General features: G+C 60.0%; 1 protein-coding gene across 1 annotated transcript in view; it reads right to left on the reverse strand.

The window, feature by feature from the left end:
- CCDC85C (coiled-coil domain containing 85C) overlaps positions 1-20629 on the reverse strand; it is a gene marked incomplete at both ends in the record, with an annotated part of 69136 nt that extends 48507 nt beyond the window's left edge. Inside the window, one exon of the mRNA XM_080708040.1 lies at positions 19861-20629. Coding sequence (XP_080564166.1) covers positions 19861-20629 — 769 coding nt within the window. The remainder of the gene's footprint in view (positions 1-19860) is intronic.
- Between the last annotated feature and the right edge of the window lie 2790 nt (positions 20630-23419).

Raw genomic sequence — 23419 nt, forward strand, 5'->3', positions numbered from 1 at the left:
GGGGGCGGCCAGTGCCCTCCTCACTCCCACCTGGGCTGTGGAGGAGGAGCTTAGGCTCAGGGAACATGTAAGTGCCAACGGGGTCACACCTGCCACCTGCCACCGCAAGCCTTGCGTGGGCACTCACACTCCCGGAGGGCATAGCATGCTCACGGGGAACAGCTCAGAGTCGGCCCCATTTTGGGGACCCGGCTGGGGAGGGCTGGCATTTGCATTAAAGGAAATAAAATTCTCCCCCATCACACCCTCCAAACCCGCGGGGCCCAGCAGTTGTGAGCACTTCAAGAAAGGTCAAAAGCAAAAATAGAAGCAGTGGGGAGGGGGGCCTTCCAGCCACTAACGTGACCACGGGGAAAGGCGCCCCGGCATGGACGTGGCACTCGGTGGCCGAGGCGGGCGCCTGTGCAGCCTGGGGACGCATGCGCACTTACAGTGACCATGGCCAGTGCCCGTGCTGCCTGCACAGGTGTGGGGACCCACATACTTCCTGGTCCTCCCTGACCCGCATCTCCAGCAGGCAAGCTGCTCTTCCCCAAGGAATGGGGTCCCTGGTGACCAATACTGCCCCTGGCCTGGCACTGGCCCCAGGCAGCTCCCAGGGGGAGCACAGGGCCCTGCTTCAGGTCAAGGGTGTGCTTGATAAGACCACACCCACCCTTCTCTTGCTGCCCCCATCTGAAGCAGAGAATCTGGCCTCTGACTCCAGGGTCAGGAGAACCAGGCAAGGTCACGCTCACGGCAGGTCCCAGGGCACTAACAGCCCTGCTGGTGATTCAGCCACTCCTCTCCGATCCTTCCCCGAACCCAGCCCCGCATCACCTGGGCGTGGCACCCAGAAGGCAGAGGGTGACTGGGGATTGCTCTGGGCAGGCCGGGTGCCCTAGCCTGAGAAGGACACAGGAACGCACACCCGGCTGCAGGGGCGAGCCTGGGGGCCCCACAAGCTGCGTGTCCAGAGTGCCTGGGAGGGGCCCGTGGAGAGCCCAGGAAAGGCTCACACGCACCCTGCCCGCCGCGCTTCCTGGCCCTCACTAATGAAACTGAGGCACGTGGGCATTTAAGCGGTTCACCCAGGTGTGACCTCCTACCCACACCCCTCACCCATCTTTAATTCAGCTCCTAGGCTCAGCTGGGGAGAAGGGTGGTGGCCCCAGCCTTGGGCTATAACAACAGAACACAGCCCCCCAATGAGTCACCAGTGGAGTGACCTTGGGTGGGCTGGCTGGCTGCTAGGGAGCAAACACCCTCCATGGGCTCAGCCAGCAAGGTGGCCAGGCCTGGGACAGGGGCCTCAAAGGAGAGAGCCGGGCAGCCTGGGCACGGGACCAAAGCGCAGGTCCAGCCCCCAGCGCTGGGCCTCACCTGCCAGGTGGGGACGCCCCCAGGTCACACCCCAAGTGGACAGGGGGTACCGCCAACGACAGTTAGGGTGCATGCCAGCCTAGGAGACCCAGACACGGACCCACATAGACACAGGCACAAAAGAATCCTGGCTCAAGAGATCTGGGCCAAGCACCAAAGGAGGGAGGCGTTCAGAGCACTCAGGAGCTGCTCGTCGGGGTGACGGAAGCTTCCACAGAGATGGGGAGGAGCGTGGGCGAGGAGGCAAGGCCAACCTGGCTCCTGAGACCCCGAACTCGATGCTGAGGCTCGGGTCCCGCAGGCTCGGAGGCAAAGTGAGGCTGTGATTCAGAAAGAACAATCCAGAAGGGCAGGTGGGAACCCCAGGGGCGGGGAGGCTGGGAGCAGAGGGAGGGCACGGGAACAAGTGCGTCCAGGGCCTTGCCTGGGCAAGCCAGGGAGCCGGGCAAAGTGGGGGACAGAGCCCCAAGAGCAGCCACCTGCCACGCCAGGCCAAGCTGGTCAGGCCCCGCTGAGGGTCACCAGCAAAGGATGCCGCCCTCCAGACAAACATGGAAGTCCTGCCTCCTGCGGGGGCTGGCAGACAGGAGGGTGGGGCCCTGGGCGAAGCCTCCCCTCCTCCATGGGCAGATGGGTCCCCCTGCCCTAGCCTCGGCTTCCGCTGACCCTGCCTGGGCAGCGGAACAATCCCGCCTTTGTCCCAAGCTCCTATTGTCTCTGGTGCTCTCGCCCGCCGCAGCGCGAGGGCCGAAAGAGGCTTTCCAGGGGGATTTATCAAGGGACTTGCAACGAAACATCCTGTGGCGGGGACCTGCCCCTGCCGCAGTGACCTCCCTTGAAAGGCTGCAAGGGGGGGGCAAGGACCCTTCAGAAATGGCTGAGATGTGAGCAACTGATTTGGACCCATCTTCGGGCTGTGTGGTCAAGTTGGTCAAAAAAGCTGTTGGGAGGCTGGGGTCAAGCACGGTGGCAGAATGTGCACACTAAAAAAAACAGGCGTAGTCCCCAAAGGCTCACATCTGTGGTCCTTGGTACGGCCTCGGCCACCGCTCCTGACTGTACCGTGGGTTGGGATCCTCGCTTGCTTCCCTGGACACACGCTCAAGGACATCTGAGAGCCTCAAAAGCTGTCACTTCACACAAAAGGGGCCAGCAGACCTGCTCCTCACCTGTGTCAGGACTGGCTAGCCATGACCCACGCAGCAAGCTCGTGCCCGGCATCCACCACCGCGTCGAGGGCACAGTGTTGCTTCGGGCCGCCCTGAGATGCCCAGGAAGGACGTCTGTCCACATGGCGGGACAAGCAAAGGGCCTGAGAGCCATTGGCTGGGCATGGGAGCATGCACCTGCAATCCCGGCGACCCGGGGGCTGAGGCAGGAGGATGCCTGGATAGATGCCAGCCTGGGCAACTTAGTGAACCCTGTCTCAAAGTAAAAAGTAAATAAAGAGCTAAAGGGCTGGGGCTGTATCTCAGGGGTAGAGCACTTGCCAGCACGCCTGAGGCCTGGGATTCAATCCTCAGTGCCAAAAAGAAAAGAGTACAGCAATGATACCCGTGGATACATTCACTCTTAAAAAGCATGTCTTGGATGCCATCCAACAGAAAAAAAGTAGGTAAAAACCAAGGAAACCTTAATATAGAATAAGGCCTCTAGTTGATACTAACATCAATATTGGCTCATGAATGGTACTAAACATGCAGTACTGCCACTAAACGGGAGGGGAAACTGAATTCAGCACTTATGGGAACTCCTGGTACTCTCTTCTCAATTTTTCCTCAAATCTAAAAGCTGCTCTAAGAAATTATTATTATTATTATTATTATTGGTGGTGGTACTGGGGATGGAACCCAGGGGCATTCTACCTCCAAGCTACACCCCCAGCCCTATTTTTCTCTATTTTGAAAATATTTTTCTTTCTTTCTTTTTCTTTATTTACTTCTCACTGAGTTGCAAAGAGCCCAAGTAGCTGAGGCTGGCTGCAAACCAGGATTCTCCTGTCTCAGTCTCCCGAATGCTGGGATTATGGGATTACAAGCGTGCACCACCACGCCCGGCTTGAAATGTATTGTATAAAGTGCATATAACAAGCCTGCGTACGTTCTAATACCCAGCAGAACACCACACACAGTAAGGAGCCCGCGGAAGGGGCAGGGCCGTGGCCCAGGTCTCTGCTCACGGGGTGAATGGGGGCACACAGGAGGGTAGGACTACACATTTCTAAATGTCAATTATGAACTTTCCCGTGTCTTCCAAGCTCTTCCACAAGGGCAAAGAATTATGGAGAGGCAGGTGACACGGCATACCCCCCCCCGTGACAAATCACAAGGTGGGGGTTAGAACCTGCGGCCCAACGGCACAGGTGAGACGCCGCTGGCAGGTAGATGTCCCCCACCTAACCCTCGCATGCTAACGAAGAAAGCAAACCCCGTGGAGCTGTGGAGCCCAGAAACTCCCCTGAAGAGTTTGCTTTTTTAAATTTTCTTTTCTTTTTATAGTACTGGGGATTAAAGTCAGGCATGTTCTACCACCGAGCTACACCCCCAGCCCTCTTTATTTTATTTTGAGACAGGGTCCCAGGCTGGTCTTGAACCTGCCGTCCTCCTGCCTGACGCTCCAGTAGCCAGGGCTACGCCCACCCCGAGTTCTCCACCAGTGCCCAACTTTTTATTTATTTATTTTTATTTATTTATTTATTTATTTATTTATTTTTTGGTGGTACTGGGGTTCCTGGAAGCCCTTCTACCTCCGGGCTACACTCCCAGACCTATTTTTTACATTTTTATTTGGAAACAGGGTCTTCTAAGCCAGCACGCGCGGCTGGCTTCGAACCTGCGTGATCCTCCTGTCTCTGCCTCCCAAGCGCGGGGATTACAAGAGTGCGCCACCATGGCCAGCATCTTTTAAGTTTTGAATCACAGTCTCACTAGTTTGCTGAGGCTGGCCTCAAACCCGCGGTCCTCCTGTCTCCGCCTCCCAAGTACTGGGATTACAGGCATGTGCCACCAGATCTGACTTGTATGATTGTTCTGGAAGCACACAGGTATGTAAGCACTCAGCCACCAGGACTCTCCCCCAGGACCACTGAGGTGGACGGTAACCAGGTCACCTCCTCCCCGAGGACCTGGCCAGCAAGGCGGCAGGATGGTGCTGCCCAACTCATCCAGGGGGCCAGACGCAGAGCCCGGACCCCTTCTCCCCAAGCCTGAGGCTGGGAGCAGCCTGTCAGGGTACAGAGGCCCAGACCGGTGGACGGCAGCCTTCCTCTCCCTACCCAGCACTGTCCCTCTCTGGGCAAAACAACCTCTCCAGGTCCAGGGTGCCCCTCTTCCCTGAGTGACTCCCAGACTTCGCAGTAACAATGACTCCATGTGACTCCGAGGCCAGTATCAGGCAGGCACGGCTAGAGGGGATCTCAGGGGCCCTACAGACAAGGCCCTGGGAGGGGGCCCCTGGCCAGGTCCTCACGGTAAGTCCCAGGCCGCAGTGGACAGACCAGGCCCTGATCCCTCCAAGGCTTCCACAGAAAGCCCAGCCCCTCTGCACGCAGAGCCGCCAGACCCATCTGTCTCCCAAGCGGGGGGACAAGGCCACCAGCAGGTCCCATCTGCCACCCTTGCAGGGTGGCACTGCAGCCCAAGGCCACGCATCCTGGGATCCTGAAGGTCCGGGGTGCTGAGCCCCCAGAGCTCCACCTCCACAGTCTGGAGACTGTGGCACAGGTGGGGGGCCACTCCAGGGAACTCGCTGGTGGGGGTGAGGGCCCACAGGCTTGGGCTTGGGGGGCTCTGGCTCCCCATTTGCACATCCAAAGGCCAAGGCAGCCCCTGATCCTTCTCCTGAGCCCTTTAAGGATGAACACATCCATTTTTAGAAAGAAGGTTCTGGCACAGGCGTGCATCTCCAGCCTGTGCCTCTGGGGCCGTGAGAGCCCCAGCCACTGCCGCCCCCCGCCCCCCGGGGCCATCCTTCCGCACGAACACTGAGGCTGGTCAAGCTCCCCTCACCCCAAAAAAAAGGGAAGCTGCAGGCCGCAGATCCTGCAGGACAGCCTCAGGGCCGCCAGAGTCCCCGCCCTCTGGCCCTGGGTTCCTGTCTGTTCCCTGGGCAGGGATGGGAGGGACGTCCGACAGGACAGTATCACGCAGAGCACAGCCAAGACCCACCTGCCTTTACCCACGAATTCCCCGCCTGGGCCCAGGGTATTAAACGGATAAAAATCTAAAGACAGCATACTATAGAGAGTCCTGCTTCGAGAGAGCACAGGGGTGCTGGGCAGGCCTCCCTGCGCCCACAGCCCCCTGCCCGCGGCCGCTTCCCTCTCTGCAAGGCAAGCAATAACTGTCCGCTGGCGTTCTCGGCCTGTGAGGGCAAATCAGTCCACTGCCTGACGCTAAGGGTCAGAACTTCAAGGCCTCTGAGTGAGATGTGGTGTGCTAAGTTTCCTTATGTTTGTTTTACAAAGAAAGAAAACAAAATCAAGAAACGGCACAAGCCCAGCAGGCCCCTTCTCCCCAGGACGAGGCGGGCAGCAGGCAGGCCGGTTCTGCCTCGAGACCCCACGGCCCAGTGTCTCAGAGTTATCTGCTGCCCAAGTAAACAAAGCGCCCAAGGACCTGACCACACTCCCAATCGCACCCTCCCAAGAGCCTCCACTTTCTAGAACTCCTGGAGAAGCAGGGAGCCCGTCCAGCACCCTGCTGAGAGCCCTGGGCCCTCCCAGCTGGGCTCTGCCGCCACCCTGTCCCGAAGCCCCCCACAGGCCTCCCAGGCAGGACTCCATCTGTATGCTTCCAGCAGCCAATCCAAAAATCCCTGAGGGAAGCGTGGGATGAAGCCAATACAGGAGGCACGGGCTGCATCTGGATGCCAGGCACGGCGGGCCGCCCCTCTCTGAGGGGCTGAGGCAGGAGGATTGCAGATTGGAGGCCTGAGCATGGTAACTTAGCGAGACCGTTTCAAAAATAATTGAGCCCGGCCCCGTTACAAAATAAAATAAGCCCAGCATGGCAGCACATGCCTGTAAGTCCCAGCACTTAGGAGGCTGAGATAGGAGGACTGCAGGTTGGAGGTTGGCCACAGCAACTTAGCAAGTTTTTCTGCAACTCAGTAAGACCCTGCTTCAAAATAAAAAGTAAAATAGGGCTAAGGGTGTAGCTCGGAGGCAGAATGCCCCTGGGTTCAATCCCCAGTAGCACAATAAATAAGTAAATACATAGAGCCTATTGTGTAGCTCAGAGGTGCAATGCTCCTGGGTTCAATACTCAGTGCCAATAAATAAATAAATGAATAAATAAATAAACAAATAAGTAAATCCCAGCAGGCAGCCTTTGCTTTCCTCAGTTTCACAGTCAGAGCCCAAACAAATGGAAAACTGTAGAAATAACTCCCAAGTTTTAAACCATGTGCCGTTTCCGGTAGCATAATGAACCCTAGCGCCTTCCGGCATCTCTCCTGGGATGCGTATCCACACCGTATACACTACCCACCAGGAGACACCCCTCGGTCATCTGAAGAATACGTATACAGCTCAGCACTGTCTGTAGTTTCCAACATCCACTGAGGTTCTTGAAATACATACCCCACAAATGGGAAGGGGGTGTCAAATGTGGGTCTGGCACCGAGCAAAGGGGGCCTTAATGCCCCCTCCGCGGCCTCAGACCTCCTCTCTTGCTCCCAAGCCTGCCATCTTCACACCGAGGGAAACAATAGGCAGTGTGCATATATTTAGCCAGAGAAAAGGGGGCCCACTGTCACGCGTGCCTGGTCTGTACTGTAAGGAGGGCAGGCCCAAGGTCACCACGCTAAAGAAGACCCTAAGTTCCCCCTCTGTGCTGCCCCTGCCAGCCGGCCGGCAGCCTAGGGGAGTTGGGCATGCACTAGAGAAAGGGAGGCTGGGTGAGGGGGGGGGATGGACCCCTCTGGCGGCTGCTTTCTGATTCTGGATCAGGTCGCCCTCCCACCAGAGAAGTACTTGGAAGGTGAGAGGCTGAGGCAGCAACACGGCCCGCAGCCCTCAGAGCCCCAAAGCGGCAGGAGTGAGTGGGGAGAACGGTCCTGCTCAGGCTGGCAGGGAGAGAGGCTGGGTGGGGAGCTGCCACCTGGGCAAGGCTACTGACCAGGGGGCCTGGGCTTCTAGAACTTCCCCAAGTTCCTCAGGGTCTCTAAAGCACCAAGATCTGATTCAATCACCTCTCCTCACAAAGGGGTAAACTGAGGCCCGGGGAAACTGGGGAGGGAAGCATCAGGAAAAAAAAAATCAGGAGAAAGAAGTCAGAGCACAGAGATGCGCAAGAAAACACCTGGCCAACCCCACGGCCTTTCTATAAACAAAAACAGCCGCAGGAAGGCGGCACAGGCTGGGTGACCAGGGTCACCTCGGAGGAGGGCTGAGAAGCAGGAGGCTGCCTGGGAGGCAGGCTGCAGGGATGTGCAGGGCGCCACATCCCAGGAGATGCCAAAGTTTTACTACTTTTTATGTCTTTGTGTTCTGAGTGGAATTTCCTGACCATAAGCATGTGCTGAGTTTGTTTATTCTTAATTTTTAACAGTCTCAGGAAGAAACCTCACTAACCCTACTTAGAAGGGATTTTCATCTCCCCGGGGTCATAGGCCACTTTTTGGCTTTTTTCGAAAGCAGCAGGTCGTGTCCAGCGGAAAACAAGTGCATCCGGTCACTTCAGGAGCCTGGGGGTCCCCGCAGCCTGCTGTGCCCTGCGGTTACGAGGTCCCAAAGACACACCAGCCTGAGAGCGCCGCAGGAGCTGTCCAGCCTGGCCGCCCCGGGCATCCCCCTCCAGTCCCTATGCCCAAGACCCTGCAGTGTCCCTGACTGCTACAGCGGGCCAGAGAGCCCAAGGGCGTCTCAGCCAGCAGAAGGTGCACAGGTGGGATGGCTGCTCTCCCCACTCCTTCCCGCCTCAGAATTTAGGCTGCACCAAAAACAAGGGTCTTTTCATGCAGGGTTCCCAGGACTTCAGCTCCACACACTTGGGCACGGATCATGTTGCCCGAAACCAGGCCAGCACTTAACTTGGCGGAAAGGGATTAGGGGCTCTGTTGGCTCAAAGATAGAGTGCGAGAACCGCCTTCTGGGCAGGACACCCCCGGGCACCCCTGGCCACACTCCTGACGCTGCCACAGTCTGTCAGCGGGAGGGATTGGGATGGACCAAAGCAGCAGCAGGAGACCCGCTGAGCTGGGAAAGATGCTGGGAAAGATGCCGGCAGCAGGGCCAGGGCCCCTGGGGAGGCAGGGCATGCAGGGGCCGCCAGGGATGCAGGCATCAGGACGGCCTGCCCTCTCAGCCCAGCAGGTTAGGGACTCACGGGCTATGAGCCCCCTCCCTTGCAGCAGGCAGGGCTGGGAGCAGGGCAGGGAGCCAGGGTCTGTGGCTCCTGGGTCCAGCCTGTGCTGCTAGGATGTCACCGTACCCCCTCAGGCCCTGTGTTTGCATGCACGCGCGCGTGCACACACACACACACACACACACACACACACGCACACGCACATGCACACCAGCAGGCTCAGAAGCAAGTCCCCAAGAGGCCGCCATGAGCCCCAGGTGTGGCGTGTAATGTACTCATCACCAGAGGTGGCCGGCGTAATGGCCCGCAGCTGGACCCAGGCAGTTCATTTAAGCCCGAGAGGCACCTGCCTGCTGCAGGGCCTGCGGCCTCTCGGAGAGCAGGGTGTGGCTCTGGCGCTCTGAGGTTCCTTCTCTCACCACCCCACTCGCCACCAGTCTCAAAGCCATTTTGTTTTCTGATCCTGCAGCCTTCTTGGCCTCATTTTGAGAAGGAGATGGCAGCTGGGACCAGTTGGCTGGCTGCGCTGGGGAGACCCTCTCTGAGCTTGGGTTTCCTGCGCAGGCACCTGGACCCACAACATCCCAGAACTCGGGGCCAGCGCCACCCCCCACGCGTGGGCAGGCCTGGCAGCTATGGCCACGGGGCACCAGCCAGAGGCCCCCTCAGACGCCAAATGGATGGGGCAGTAGGTCACGTGTCCCGTGGCCTGTCTACCTCAAGGGCTGACCTAAGCCTCCGAGGAAGGGCGGGATTTCCGTAGGAGTCTGGCAAGGGCCCGGCCTTTTCATACCTGCAAGGCAGGCGGGTCAGAGCTCCAGGTCGGGGTGGGGAGTCACCACAGCCAACAGGCAGGTGGCCCAAGCCCTGACGCCAGGCGCAGGTGCCAAGTGTTCCTTCTGTGGACAAGGGGAGGTCGCACAGCTCTGAAGAACTGTGTAGCCCAGCGCTGCCCAGCACTCTCCATGATGGAATGGTCCTTCTCTCACCGTGGACAAGGCTCCAGGCCCAACCGAGGTTCCTGGAGCGGTTGAGAAGCTGGACGGTTTCGTGTCACATAAGTGTAATTAGACTGAACAAAGCAGCCACGTGGGGGGAGAGCCAGGGGACCTTGCAGCGGGGTCACCACAGCGTCTTGGAAACAGGCAAGACGCACGCCCCCGGAGCACAGGTGGGTAGGGCTGTGGCCAGCACAGCCGGGAGCCTGAGCCTCAAGATAGGGAGCCCAGGGCGGACCCACTCCGCTCAGCTAGGACCCCATCCCGCCAGGCTCCTAGCCTGGAGAAAGGGCCTCAAGATCCCACCCGCTCGGTGACCAGCGTGCCGCCCGGCTCCAGAAGACAGGCTGGGAGCGTGCGTCAAATGCTACCAAGGAGAGCCCGCTGGATCTCTTGCTCAGGGAGGGGCTGGGAATGCCCGGGTCAAGGAGCAACAGAAATCCCTTTCCTGGTGAAGGGAAGGAGCCCGGGGCAAGATGGCAGAGGGAGGGGTTTTGTTTGATTGTTTTAGACCAGGAAACAGGAGCCCTGAGTGCAGGGAGCCCGGGAGAGACGGTAAAGGAACAAGAGAAAGAAGACAATGGTGGGGAGGTCCCCAGGAGGGGTGGGCGGGAGTGTGGGGCGCCCTCCTCTGCCAGCCAGGACAGAAGGCTGAGCGGGAGACGTGCTCTGTCCCAGTACAGAGGTGGTCCATGTGCATTCTAGAAAATATGGGAAACGCAGAAAGGAGAAAGGGCGGGCGCTAGAGGGAGCGTCCCATTGTCCCACCGCTAGGAAGAGATAGGAAGCGGCGGGAAATGAGTCTTGGCACCGGCGGCGCGGCCGGAACCTGCCACAAAGGGCTGCTCCCAGAGAGGGTCATTAGGGAGGCCCGCCGGTGCCGCGCACAGGGACAGGCGGTGTATTCGGCCGCACACAATCGGGCCCTTGTGGCAGGCGGGGGAGCAGGGCGCTGGCCGGAGCCTCTGATTGCTAGACAAGGACAGGCCTCCTTCTTGCCTTTCTTTCAGCCTGGGGGCCGGGGAAAGGCAGATTTGGGGAGACAAAGAGAAGCGTCCCCTGGCAGTAGCTGGTCTATTTTTGGAAATGGGTCGACTCTTCTCCGTAGCTGCCATCGGTGCCACTGGCCTGGCCCGCACCTGCCCTTGCAGACAGCTTTTCTAAAAAGGTCCAGGGCAACCTCATGCCGCAGTGGAGCTGTCCAATGGCCCTCTGGTGAGGGCATTGCCGGCAGTCCATCAGAGCTCCCAGGGCGGGAGGCGGGTGGGTGCCTGCCAGGGTGCGCCCAACTGGCGAGAGAGGCGCCATCAGGCCAGTAGCTGCTAACGTGAACTGACAGCCTCCCACGCCTGGCCGGGGGGGGCCCCTGGGATGCCCCAGCTGGCCCACTCATGTGGCTCCCGTGGCCCCCAGCTTTTCTCCCAGATCTTTCCAGAAGGGGTCTGGACCTGGCTGCCTGGCAGGACCCCAGGAACCTCAGTAACCACAGCCACTGGTGCCGCTCGGACCAACTGGGCCCGTTCTGAGGCCCAGTAGCTTTTGAGTTCCCCAGGTGATGCCAATATGCAACCACAGGGAAGAACCACCCATACAAGAAAAAAAAGACGTATTATTTAGTCATTACTAAGGGGACGGGGAAGGTGGGGTGGGGCGCTGGCTGCCACCGTGACAGGCCCAATTTCTCTTTTTTTTGGTACTGGAGATTGAACCCTGGGGCATTCTACCTCTACCTCTGAGCTATACCCCCAGTCCTATTTTATATTTTTCTTCTTAATTTTGAATCAGTGTCTCACTAACTTGCCAAAGTTGCCCTCGAACGCAGCTGCAATCCTCCTGTCTCAGCCTCCCAAGTGCTGGGATCACAAGTGTACGCCACTACACCAGGCTGGCTTGCTTTATTTATTTATTCATTTATTGGAAGTGGCTAAAAGCCAAAAGGAAAAAAAAAAAAAAGAAAAGGAAAGGAAAGGAGGTGCTGGCCACTCTGTTCAAAGACCAAGTGAACACCGCGCCCGTGCCTGCCGGGGACCCTCACCTCCAGCACTGCCTGAGCACCCACCATGCGGAAGGATGTTGGCTCTGGCCCCACAGACTCAGGGAGGGTCCGGCCAGCCAGCAAGCAGGGTAACCTGCCAGGAACAGGCAGACTTGTCCCCAGCAAAGACGCCCGAGTCAGCGCGCAGTGAGCTCCTGCACTAAACCCGCACCTGGTCCTGCAGGCAGAGGCGATCAGAGAGGAGGGGAGGTAATTCCCTCGGCCTCAGGAGGACACGCTGGCCAGGCCAGGGTCTCTTTGGATAGCCACCATCTCCAAGTCCCAAAGTTACCTGTGCAGACACCCACCCCACGCCACCACCCCAGTGTCAGTCCTGACACTCCCAGCCGAGGACCAACCACACGCGGGAGACAAGACTCGGGCCCTGGGGTGTAGGAAGAGGATGCTCAGAAGTAGAAAACACTGGCTCACGGGACCACAAACTGACCTCAGCCTGGGCAGGGGAGCTGGCCCAGCCCATCCTGTGGCTTGGTCAGGAACTTGTAATCAAGGGGCCAGAGGAGCCTAGGGCCTCTGGGACCCTCAGTGCAGCCAGCCAAGCCTTGCATTTTACAGACAGGAAAACAAGCCCGGCACAGTGGCACACACCTGTCATCCCAGTACTTTGGAGGCTGAGACAGGAGGACTACAGGTTTGAAGCCAGCCTGGGCAACTTAGCAAGGCTCTCGGCAACTTAGCAAGACCTTGTTTCTGAATAAAAAATAAAACAGGCCCGGGGGGGGGGGGGAGTGTAACCTGGAGGAAGAATGCCCCTGGGTTAAATCCCCAACACCACACACATACCAAAAAAAAAAAAGGAAAAATATTTGCCCAGAGAGAGGAAGGGGCTTGCACATGGCCAGGTCAGCTGCCGGCTGAAGCCACCAATCCTGCCTGCGTCGTCCACTCCACAGGGTGGCCCTGAGTTGTAGGTCTGAGAACAAGACAGAGCCATTCTCAGGCCCAACGAGGATCCATCTGCATTTATGTGCATCAGGTGGGGAGAAGGGCAGGAAGCATGCAGCAGCACCGACTCTAAGTGCGGGCCCTCATCAACAAGCTCGGAGAAGCTCCGCCAAAAATGGCCAGAGGCAGCCAGCCACGGTGGCGCACGCTGGTAACACCAGTATTTGGGAGGCTGAGACAAGAGGATCTCGGGTTCTCAGACAGCCTCAACTACTTAATGAGGCCCTCTGCAACTTAGTGAGAGCCTATTTTGAAATTAAGAATAAAAACAGGGCTGATAGCCAGGCGTGGTGGCGCACGCTTGTCATCCAGCATTTGGGAGGCTGAGACCGGAGGATCGCAGTTCACAGCCAGCCTCAGCTACTTAGTGAGGCCCTTTGCAACTCAGTGAGACCCTGTTTCAAAATAAAGACTAAAAAGTAGGGTTGAGGGTAGGGCTGGGAGGTAGAATGCCTCTGGGTTCCATCCCCAGTACTGCAAAATAAATAAGTAAATAAATATAAAAAGGTCAGAGGCGGAAGTCACAATGGCCTGAGGGATAGCCCCAGCCCCAACTTCACCCAATGCTGCCCCCTTCATCACTGTAGCTGTGTGTACTCCCTGTAGCCCTGCTTCCTCCCCTCCCTGTGACTGTGCTTCCCCTCCCTGTGCTCATGCTCCCTCCTCTGTGGGCTTGCTCCCTGCCTCCCTGTGGCTGTGCTCCCTCCCCTGTAGCTGTGTTCCCGGTGGTAATGCTCCCTGCCCTGTGGCAGTGCTCCCTCCCCTGCAGCTGTGTTCCCCCGTGGTAGTGTTCCCTGCCTCCCTGTGGCTGGGCTCCCTGCCTTGTGGCTATGCTCCCTGCCTCCCTGTGCCAGTGCTCCCTCCCCTGTGCCCGTGCTCCCTGCCCTGTGGCTGTGCTCCCTGGTTCCCTGTGGAGAACACCTGAAGACCGACCCAGGAGCCAGGGTGGCAGGACAGGACCCGCAGCCTGTCCCAGCCTCATCCCTGTGCCTGTGCCCCCCACCCGTGCCTGATCCCGGCTGAAGTCGGGACTCCAGGTCCCACCGTGTGGAGCAGGTAGACTAAGCGTGGCGGCGCCCAGGCAGCGCGGGCCCTGGCTGGCTTCCATACAAAAGACATTCTTGGAACCCGGCCCTGGGCGCCAAGGCTAGGGCTCAAGAGGACCAGGGCTTCAGCCCCGAAGCTCACAGATGGACGGACAGGAGGACAGAGGGCGGGTGCCCAAGGACCCTGCAGCTCCTCGGGCTTCCGGCTCTCCCCGGCCACATTTCCTCCGCTCTAGATACCATCGGTCCTGGAAGACAGGCTACTCTCAAGGGGGGGGACCCCATGGCAAACGCCCATCTGGATTCCCAGACCTGCCCTCCCCCGGGGAGGGGGACCCGCCTGTCTTTGAACTGAGGAAACAGCAGCAGGCCCCGGCCGTGGACGGAAAGAGGGACCAGGAAACAGACCCTGCGCTCCTGGGGCCGCGGCCACCTCTGAAGTCATCGCGCCCACACCTCTGGTAAACAGCCTCTGTGGGCAAGCCCAAGAACACCTACAGGTGAGTCAGCAGAACCCCTCATCCTGCTCCCCGAAGAGCTGCCCTCTATCCCCGGGCAACCCAGCTCCAGGCCTGCCCAGAACCCTCTGCCCGCGGGGTGGGGGACAGTAGAAACCAACCAATCCTGAGCGTTCACTGAGGAGAGAGGAACCAGAGCTGGCTTTTTAGGGTCAAAGAGGATCCCTTTTGTGTGTGTGTGTGGGGGGGTACTGATGGTGGAGAGGCTTTTCTACCTCTGGCTACACTCCCAGACCTATTTTATGTTTTATTTGGAAACAGGGTCTCACCAAGTTGCTGACAGCCTCACTAAGCAGCTGAGGCTGGCTTCAAACCTGTGCGATCCTCCTGTCTCAGCCTCCCAAGCGCGGGGATTACAAGCCTGCGCCACCACGCCCAGCCAGGATCCCATCTCTTTAACAGAGGCGACTGTCCCTCTGTCCCAAGACTTGGGGTTAGAGCTGGGGTCCCCTCTTCAGCCTGCACCAGGGAGATGGGAGTTGGCGACCTCCTGGCCTGAAATCACAGGGCAGACCCCGCACGACCCCAGACACTGCTGTGCCTGGAGGAATGGGGAGGCGACATGGCCGTGACTATTTTGTGAGGGGCAGCTCTAAGCTGGGATGCAGCCCACAGGTGCTGCAGCCTGACCCCCGCCCGCAGCCCAGGACAGTCTGACCCTAGAGCTCAGAGGTCTGAGAAGGCAGACAGGGACCGAGCAGGGCTTTGGAGCAGGACCGCCAGATCTGAGAACTTAGAGAAAGTTCTTTCCTGCTCTCTGCAGCGGCCATGTCAGCCCCAGAGGCAGGGAACTTCCTCCTCCTCCTCGCTCCAGCCCAGGCCCCTGCCACAGCAGTGGCCAGACTGACGCCACCAACTCCACTCCCCAAACCAGATGATATGAATCACCATGCGGGAAGCTCAGGACGCAGGGACCTAGTAAATGCTCACTAAGTGCCGGTAATGTTGCCCTTCCTGCTTGAAGGGCAAGCTCTGTCAGCACCTATGAGGTCAAATCAACGCCCGTTTCCTAGAGCCCTCTGTGGTGGCGCAAGGCTGTAATCCCAGTACCTGGGAAGCTGAGACAGGCAGATGACAGGACAGCACAACCTCAGCAGCTCAGTGACACCCTTAGCTACCTAGCAGCACCCTGTCTCAAAAATAAAAAGAAAAGCCGGGCGTGGTGGCCACGCTTGTAATCCCCGGGCTTGGGAGGCGGAGACAGGAGGATCGCACAGGTTCAAAGCCAGCCTCAGCTACGTAGTGAGGCTCTCAGCAATTGAGTGAGACCCTGTTTTCAAATAAAATATAAAATAGGTCTGGGGTTTTGCTTGGAGGTAGAGAGCCCCTGGGTTTCATCCCAGTACTACAAATAAATAAATAATAAAAAGAATATGCCGGGCGTGGTGGCGCACGCTTGTAATCTCAGTGCTTGGGAGGCTGAGACAGGAGGATCGCACAGGTTCAAAGCCAGCCTCAGCTACTTAGTGAGGCTCTCGGCAACTTAGTGAGACCCTGTTTCCAAATAAAATACAAAATAGATCTGGGAGTGTAGCCTGGAGGTAGAAAAGCCCCTGGGTTCCACCCGCAGTACCACAAAAAATATTAAAATAATAAAATAATGGGGCTGGAGATGTAGCACAGAGTTAGAACACCCCCACAGGTTCAATCTCCAGAACACACACACACACACACACACACACACACACACACACACACACACACACACATTTCCCAGCTGCCTCAGAGCTGTGCAGGAACCTGGGTCAGGCAGGCCCTGCTCCCGGGAAGAGGAACCCCCACTTTGGGGCACGCCTGTCCCAACAGCAGGTGCAGAGTAATGGAAGTGAGAACCTAGACTCACCCCAGCTCCAGATGACCTGACGGAGGGTCAGCGTCTCCCCCTTCCTAAGCCTCAGTTTCCCCAAGGCTGAGCCCCCGCCCCGCTCTCTGGAAGTCGAATGACTCTCTCGGAAGCTGTTTGTAAACTGTGAAGTGCTGGGTGGGTCCCCGACAAGCAGACCCAGGCCCCAGCCGCTGGGGTGGGGGAGGGGGGCTTACGTAACCACCGTTATCTTCTTCGACCTTTGCTCCCGGCTGGGCTAAGCCGGCGGCCTTATTAGGTATCCCGAGGCAGCTCAGAAAGGACCCTATTCAGGGCCCGCCAGCTCTGTCTTTTCTTAAAGGCCCAGACCACCTCCCCCTCCACCTTCTCTTTCAAACCAACAAAAAGGCAAACCTAGCTCATTCTGAGGAGCTTAAATTTTTGGCCCAATCTTTAAAAAGTGAATGGCGCCCCTTCACAGGCTGGCCAGAGGTTCTTCTGGTTTCTCTGGGCTTGCCACCAGGGAGCGAGCCATGGGGGGGCTGGCCCAGGGACCAGGGGTGCAGGGGGGCTCACGGGGTGGGGGAGGGGCGGGGAGAGAAAGAGCTGGACATCTTTTGTTTGGAAGTCATCCGTTCCAGGGGGAAGCCCGAGTTTCTGCTGTTTGAGCTCCCTCGACGCGCAGCGCGGGAGCGGTGCGCCCCGTCCCCACTCCGGTCAGCCCAGACCCCGCCCCCAGCCAAGCGGCGGAGGGGAGGGGCCTCTGGGATTTGCATTCGGGGCCCGCCAGGCCCGCAGCCCCGGGCTGACTGGAATACTGATGGCCACCTCCCGCCGTGGCCCCTAGCCCCGGCCCGGGCCCCAGCAGGAATGTGGGTGCAGCGCGCCCCCCACCGCGGCCTGCAGGCCCAGCAGCAGGTGCAGCCGCGCGCCGAGCTCCGAGAGCACTCGTGTCTTCGGTACCCTCCAAAGAGCAAAGGGGGTTCGTGTCTGGAGAGCCGCAGAGGGGAGGCACGCAGTGTGCAGGCTCCACCGGCCTGGGTCGGTTCTGCCCTGCCTTAGAAGGGGCAGAGAGGCTCGGCGAAGGAAATGACTTGCTCAGGATCGGTGAAGGGCTCAGGACTCCAACCCGGGGCAGCTTGACCCTCTGGGTAATGGGGTTATCGGCCACCTGCTCAGCATCACTGATAAGGAGGTGACACTCTCAAGGGAGGAAGAGGAAGAGTGTTGACTAGACAACCACCCTGAATAGCAGTACAATAAATCCCCTGAATACAGTGAACGTGAAAAGGACCACCAGGCAGAGATGTGGCCAGCCCTGGGCCGGGACAGCAGGTGACCCCTGCGGAGCTGACTTCCCAGGCAAGGCTGCGACTGCCCTGAGCCTTCACTTACCTATCTGTAAAGGAGGGGAATCTGGGGTTCCCAGGAGGAGGAACCAAGCCCCACACAGAGCCAAAGCCAGCGAGCGATCTGGCCCCACTTTGCAGCACTGGCATGGGGCTCATTATCCCACTCAGCAAGGCCAGAAGCCTCACCCACTTGAAGCTACATATCCCGGTTGAAAAGCCCTCTTTCTTTCTTTCTTTCTTTCTTTTCTTTTCTTTTCTTTTCTTTTCTATTCGTGTGAGTGTGAGTTGTGTGTGTGTGTGTTACTGGAGGTGGAACCCAGGGGCTTTTCTACCTCTGGGCTACACTCCCAGACCTATTTTACACTTTATTTGGAAACAGGGTCTCACTAAGTTGCTGAGAGCCTCACTAAGTAGCTGAGGCTGGCTTTGAACCCGCGTGATCCTCCTGTCTCAGCCTCCCAAGCGCGGGGATTACAAGTGTGCGCCACCACGCTCGGCGAAAAGCCCAGTTCCTAAGAGGAGAGCAGGGCCTCCTTCCCTGGTTCCCGGCATTCTCTTTATACTGGTGGGAGAACCATCTCAAGGCCACTGAGTGACTTGAAGAGACAAAATAAAACAAGAACAATCCTGGCTTGACCTGAAATTTGTGATAATAGGGCTGTTTTCATCTCTGCCCGTTGTCAAGCTTTCTTACTACAAAATCTGCAGCAGTGCCATTCCAAGTGGACTTGGGACTGGGGGGGGATTCTGCAGGAAACCTGACACCTCCACCCCTACCCTCTGCCCAGTGGGGTGGAAAACCCCAAGTCTAGCCCAGTCCTTCCCTCTTGCATAATTCACTACGGCAACTGAAACCCTGGGCCAGACCCAGCCGCGTCTCTACTCGCACAAAACAAGACAGACCTTTCCTGCAAAGGGACCGGCACACTCGGCACTCCAGTGTCCTGCAGAGACACTCCTGCCAAGTGCCATTGATGACGCAGCTGAAAACCAGAAATATTTCATATCCTAATCACAGGACTACAGCAATCCCTTCCTTGGCGTGGCACTTGGGGGAACCAAGCCCCAGAAAATGAATGTTCCCAAAGCCCCCAGGAAGAGGAGCCCAAAGGAGCCCTCGTGGTCTAAGCGGCAGGGCGAATGCCCAGAAAATGGAACCACCCAACTCTGAGCAATTGGGATTGGCCTTGAGGCGCCTCCTCCAGTTGGAGGCAGAGGTAGATACAGAGTTACAAAAAGAAACTTGAGGTATAGTGATAGGTTACTAATCGGTAACAAAATATCCCTCCAAACCCAGTCGGACCCTGAACTCACAGGCCCAGGAGGGTAATTAGAGGCCAAAGTGCCACACTGCCCCTCACCTCCAAGTTTGTAGCGCCTACCCCCACCAACTCCAAAAAGCCTGCAGGGCCCTCTGGCCACCAAACTAAAAGATGAAACATCCTATCATGCCTCTGTCTGTCATTCTGGGGGAGAGCAATTACTTGAGGCCTAGATGCATTTTCTTGGAATTGGGAAAGGCTCCAAACAGAACCAGAAAGAGCTGCTAATCCTCCACCAGCCAGCAAATAGTTCCTGGAGTAGGGATTGCCACCAGAACTGAGAAACAAGCCTTCACAAATGTGAAGGAAGAGGGAGGCGGGCATCCACGGGGCAGGGGAGGAGGGGAGCGGCAGGGAGAACCCCCCAGGGGCGTGTGGAGCCGGCGGACTGCTGGGCTCCCTCCGCACACCAGCACAGGAAAAGGACAGTGCCCTGCCTTCCCCAAGCCAAAGGCCTCGCCCACACCCGGCCACAGATGACCACAGCACTTCCTGTAAGGCGATCAACAGTTCGTAAATCCTTCCAGGAGCGTCTTTATCTCTACCCCAGACCCTTGAGGCGGGGGATCATCCTCTCTCTCCCCTGCACACATAAGGAAACCGAGGCAGCCAGAGGAGAAACGTCAAAACCCATTCCAACTACATGTCCCCGAGGAAAGTCGTAAAGTCTCCAAGTCCCACTCACAGAAGGCGAGGCTCCCAGCCCGATCCTCCCACCCCGCCGCCTGGGTGCCAGCCCGCCAGCCCACCACGCAGCGGGCCGCCGGCCCCGGCACACACGTGCGCGCCGCTGGGGCTGGGGGGCCGCCCGCTCCTCCGAGAAAAGAGAAATTCTCTTTCTTCCTTTCTTTCTTTTTTCTTTTGTTGTTGTTTTTCCCAGGGGGGAATTTCCCGCTGCTGCGCAAGGACTGCCGGCCAGGGAAGAAGCGCCCCCAGCCAGCTCCGCGGGACGCTGACACTGATAAAGTCTGCAAACCAGAAACTTTTCTGGGGCCGCGCCCGGCTGCGGATTCCAAGCCGGACACGGCCACGCGCCACCCCGGGACGAGTTCACTGACCACCCGCGGCCCCCCGTGGGGAGCCCCGAGCGCTGGGGTCCGGAGGGCGCCTCTCCGCGCGCGGACCCGGCCAGCCCCCGGCCCGTCCTTACCGTGCAGGCCGTTGGGGAGGCTGCGGTGGGCCGGCGGCGCCGAGAGGTCGTCCAGCGAGCGGCGCGTCGCCCCCGCCTTGCCGTCGGGGCCCGGGTGCGGCGCGGGCGCGCCGTGGTGGTGGTGGTGGTGGTGGTGGTCGGGGCTGCCGCCGCTGCCCGCGCTCGACGTGCTGCTGCCGTCCCCCACGTCGCGGGCCCCCGCGCCCGCCGCGCCGCCCGCCAGCGGCCCGCTCAGGCTGGCCTGGCTGTCGATGGAGCTGCGGGAGCCCGCGCCGCCCGCGCCGCCCGCCGCCAGCGCCGCGCGCTCCTCGTCCAGCAGCAGCACCAGCTCCTTGAGCTCCAGGTTCTCGCGCAGCAGGGCCTCCTGGCGCGCCTCGAGCTCCCGCAGCTTCTGCTGCGAGCGGGCCACCTCGTGCCACACGGCGCCGGCCGCGTGGCGCCCGAAGCGCTGCCACTCGCGGGCCAGCCGGCGCCCCTTCTGCCGGTCGTCGTCCAGGAAGCAGCAGAGCTCGCGCAGCTCCTGGTTGTCGTCCTGCAGCCGCTGGTTGACGTCCTTGAGGCCGCGGATCTCCAGCAGGTGCTGCTGCAGCCGCCGGTTCACGTCGCGCATCAGGCCGCCGTGCTCCAGCATGAGACCCACCTTCTCGCCCTCGGCGCGCCGCAGCCGCCGCGCCAGCTCCTCCTTGCTCCAGCGCAGCAGCTCCTCGTCCGGCAGCTGGCTCAGCTCCTCCGCCGCCGCCGCCGCCGCCGCGGCCGGGGGCTTCGCCATGGCGGGGCCGTCACCGCGGCATCCCCTCGCCCCCGCCCGGCGCGGGGAGCTCGCCCGGGGCCGGCTCGGGAGCGGGGACGGCGGCTGCGTGGCCGCGCGGTGCCGGGCTCTGGGCGCTCGGCGGAGCGGGCGGGCCCGCCCCCGCCCCCGCCCCCCCGCCGCGCCCCGCCCGCCGGGGGGAGGGGAGGGCCCCGCCCCCGCGCCCCCGCGCCGTGCGCCCGCCCGATTGGGCCGCCCCGGGGGTGTGCGGGGGGCGGGGCGCGGCGGGGGGCTGCGGGGATGGTTCGGTCCGTCCGCTCGGCTCCGACCCCCCCCACACACGAGGTTCAAGTTTCTGCGCCCGGAGGACGCGGCCTCGGCCAATCCCAGGGCTGCTGGGCGCTTTTAAAACGCAGGTACGGCGGGGGGGGGGGGGCGGAAAGGTAGGCCGGGCTCCCCTTAAAGGCGACGCGCGGACGTGGGAACGCGCCCCGCCCGCGCCGCCCCCCGCCCGCCCTTCCTCCCCCCGATAAACAAATCCCAGGATCCCAGCGCCCGCGCCTCCCCCTCCGGCCGCCGGAGTCCGCGGGGCGTGAGAGCCGGGGAACAATAGGCCGCGGGCGGCTCTTTGTCCCTCCCCGCGCCGGGGTCTCCTGCGCCCCCGTCTCCAGCGGGGTTTCCAGCCCGAGCGCTCGGCCAGGCCGCGTGTCCACCCCTGGCCAGGGCTGTGACCCGCTGCGGACCCCCGGGCGGACAGGGCCTCGCCCACGGGGTGCGGGACGGGACCTCCCCCGAGAGGCGAGGCGAGGGCGCCCGGACCTGCCCGGCTCGGAGCCGGTCCCCGCCCACTCCGCCGCCAAGGCCCCGGGATGGGCGGAGAATCCGCCGCGAGGTGGGAGCCGCGGGAAAGGCGGGGGGAGGCCGCCCGCTGGGGGCCTAGCGCCGGGTCTGGGGGCGCCCGGCAGCTGCAGAACCCCCAGCCCACCGCAGCGGTGCGGGGCGCCCCGGCCTGCCCACGCCAGTGAGTGTGTTTCTCTGATCCCCAAAACGCACTTGCCGCGCGTGTCTGCTGCGAGCCGACCGAGGGGGCGTCCCTCCCCCCACCCGGGACCCTCGAGGAGCTGAAAACCCGCGACCGAGAGCGGCCCGCGGCCTGGAGCGCGCTCCCGCAGCGGCTGACGGCCCCACTCACAGCTGCCCAGCGCTTACGGGACAACTGTGTGCTCAGCACCTGCCCTCGGCCAGGCCCGTCCTAGCCCCCGCCCGCCGCCCGCCCCAGGGCTTCGGCAGGGGACCGGACATCAGAGGCCAGGCCGCTGCGGGTACGTGGCGTTCTGGGAGGAGGGGGGCAATAATACACTAGATACTGTGAGACTCTCCTAAGTGCTGTGCAGGGAATTAAGACGAGCTGCGGGCACAGGAATGATCGCCAGTCGCCTCGGATCTCCAGGGGCAGGCAGGGGCTTGGGAGGGAGGGGCACCGAGGCCGAGATCGAGCCTCAGCCCAAGGGGAGCGGGAGGGCATCCCAGTGGAGGAAGAGCCAGTGCTGAGGCCCTAACCTTGGCCTGCCAGTGGCCCAAAGAAGGCCCGTGGGCCCAGAGACAGCCAGGGGAGAGCTGGGAGATGAGGTCAGAGGGCCAGATGCACGTGGGAAAGCCCAGGGGCAGCACAGGCCTCCCTTGGGAGGCTGGGACAGGAGGATCGATCGCAGGTTGGAGGCCAGCCTCAGCAACTTTGTGAGATCCTGTTTCAATATAAAAAAAAATTTTTTTTAAAGAGGCTGGGGGTTTAGCTCAGAGGTAGAACAACCCCTGGGTTCAAACTCCAGTACCCCCCAAAAGAAATAAAAACCCCGGAGTTTTTAGCAGGGAAGCAGAATAACCCGGGTGACATTTTAGGAAGCTCAACCCCGGCCACGTGTGGAGAAAGGATGGGGGAGCGCACAGAAAGGTCCATTTGGGTACCTTGTCCCCACCTGTTAAGTAGATGGCTGGGGGCAACCCAGGAGAGGTTCTTCCAAGGGTTAACCCCTAGGGTACTGAGGGTACCCCCACAGCGCGAGTCAGCTGAGTGGGGGTGTCCTTCCTGCCGGGCGCTGTGCTCCACAGGTCCGGCTCAGCCTAGTTTGGGTTTTGAGAGGGTTTCCGCTTGTGTGTGGGGAAACTACAGATGTGTTTTAACCCCCAGGAAGCAGGATTAGCCAGCTCCCTGGAGGCTCCGGCAGAGCAAAGCCTGTGTACTTGGGAGCCCCTCCTGGGAGAAGGAGGGGTGAGCGTGGACCCACCAGGGACACCTGGCTCACCAGGGAGTTGCTGAGACAGCGCACAGCTCACCGGGAGCTTGGTGCTGAACCCTCACCCCGCCCCAGGGGTGAGTCCATTTGCATCTTCTGCAGACCACACAGACTGGAGTCCAAGACCCTCAGGGCTTTGCTAAGGCCCTGCTGAAGAGAACAGAATGGCTATTAGGTGATCTCAGAGAAAGTCATGATGAGTCTTTAAAAATAGGGAGGGGGGGCACGCTTGTAATCCCCACGCTTGGGAGGCAGAGACAGGAGGATCACACAGGTTCCAAGCTAGCCTCGCTGGCCTAAGAGACCCTGTTTCCAAATAAAAATATAAAAATAGGTCTGGGAGTGTAGCCCAGAGGTAGAAGGGCTTCCAGGAACCCCAGTCCCACCAAAAAAAAAAAAAAACCACCAAAAAAAAAAAAAAAAAAATGCCGGTGGTGCCGGGCATGGTGGCGCAGGCTTGTAATCCCTGCGCATGGGAGGCTTGAGACAGGAGGGTCGCGCAGTTTCAAAGCCAGCC

This window comes from Muscardinus avellanarius (assembly GCF_963383645.1).
Source record: "Muscardinus avellanarius genome assembly, chromosome: 12".
Classification (NCBI taxonomy): Eukaryota; Metazoa; Chordata; class Mammalia; order Rodentia; family Gliridae; genus Muscardinus; species Muscardinus avellanarius.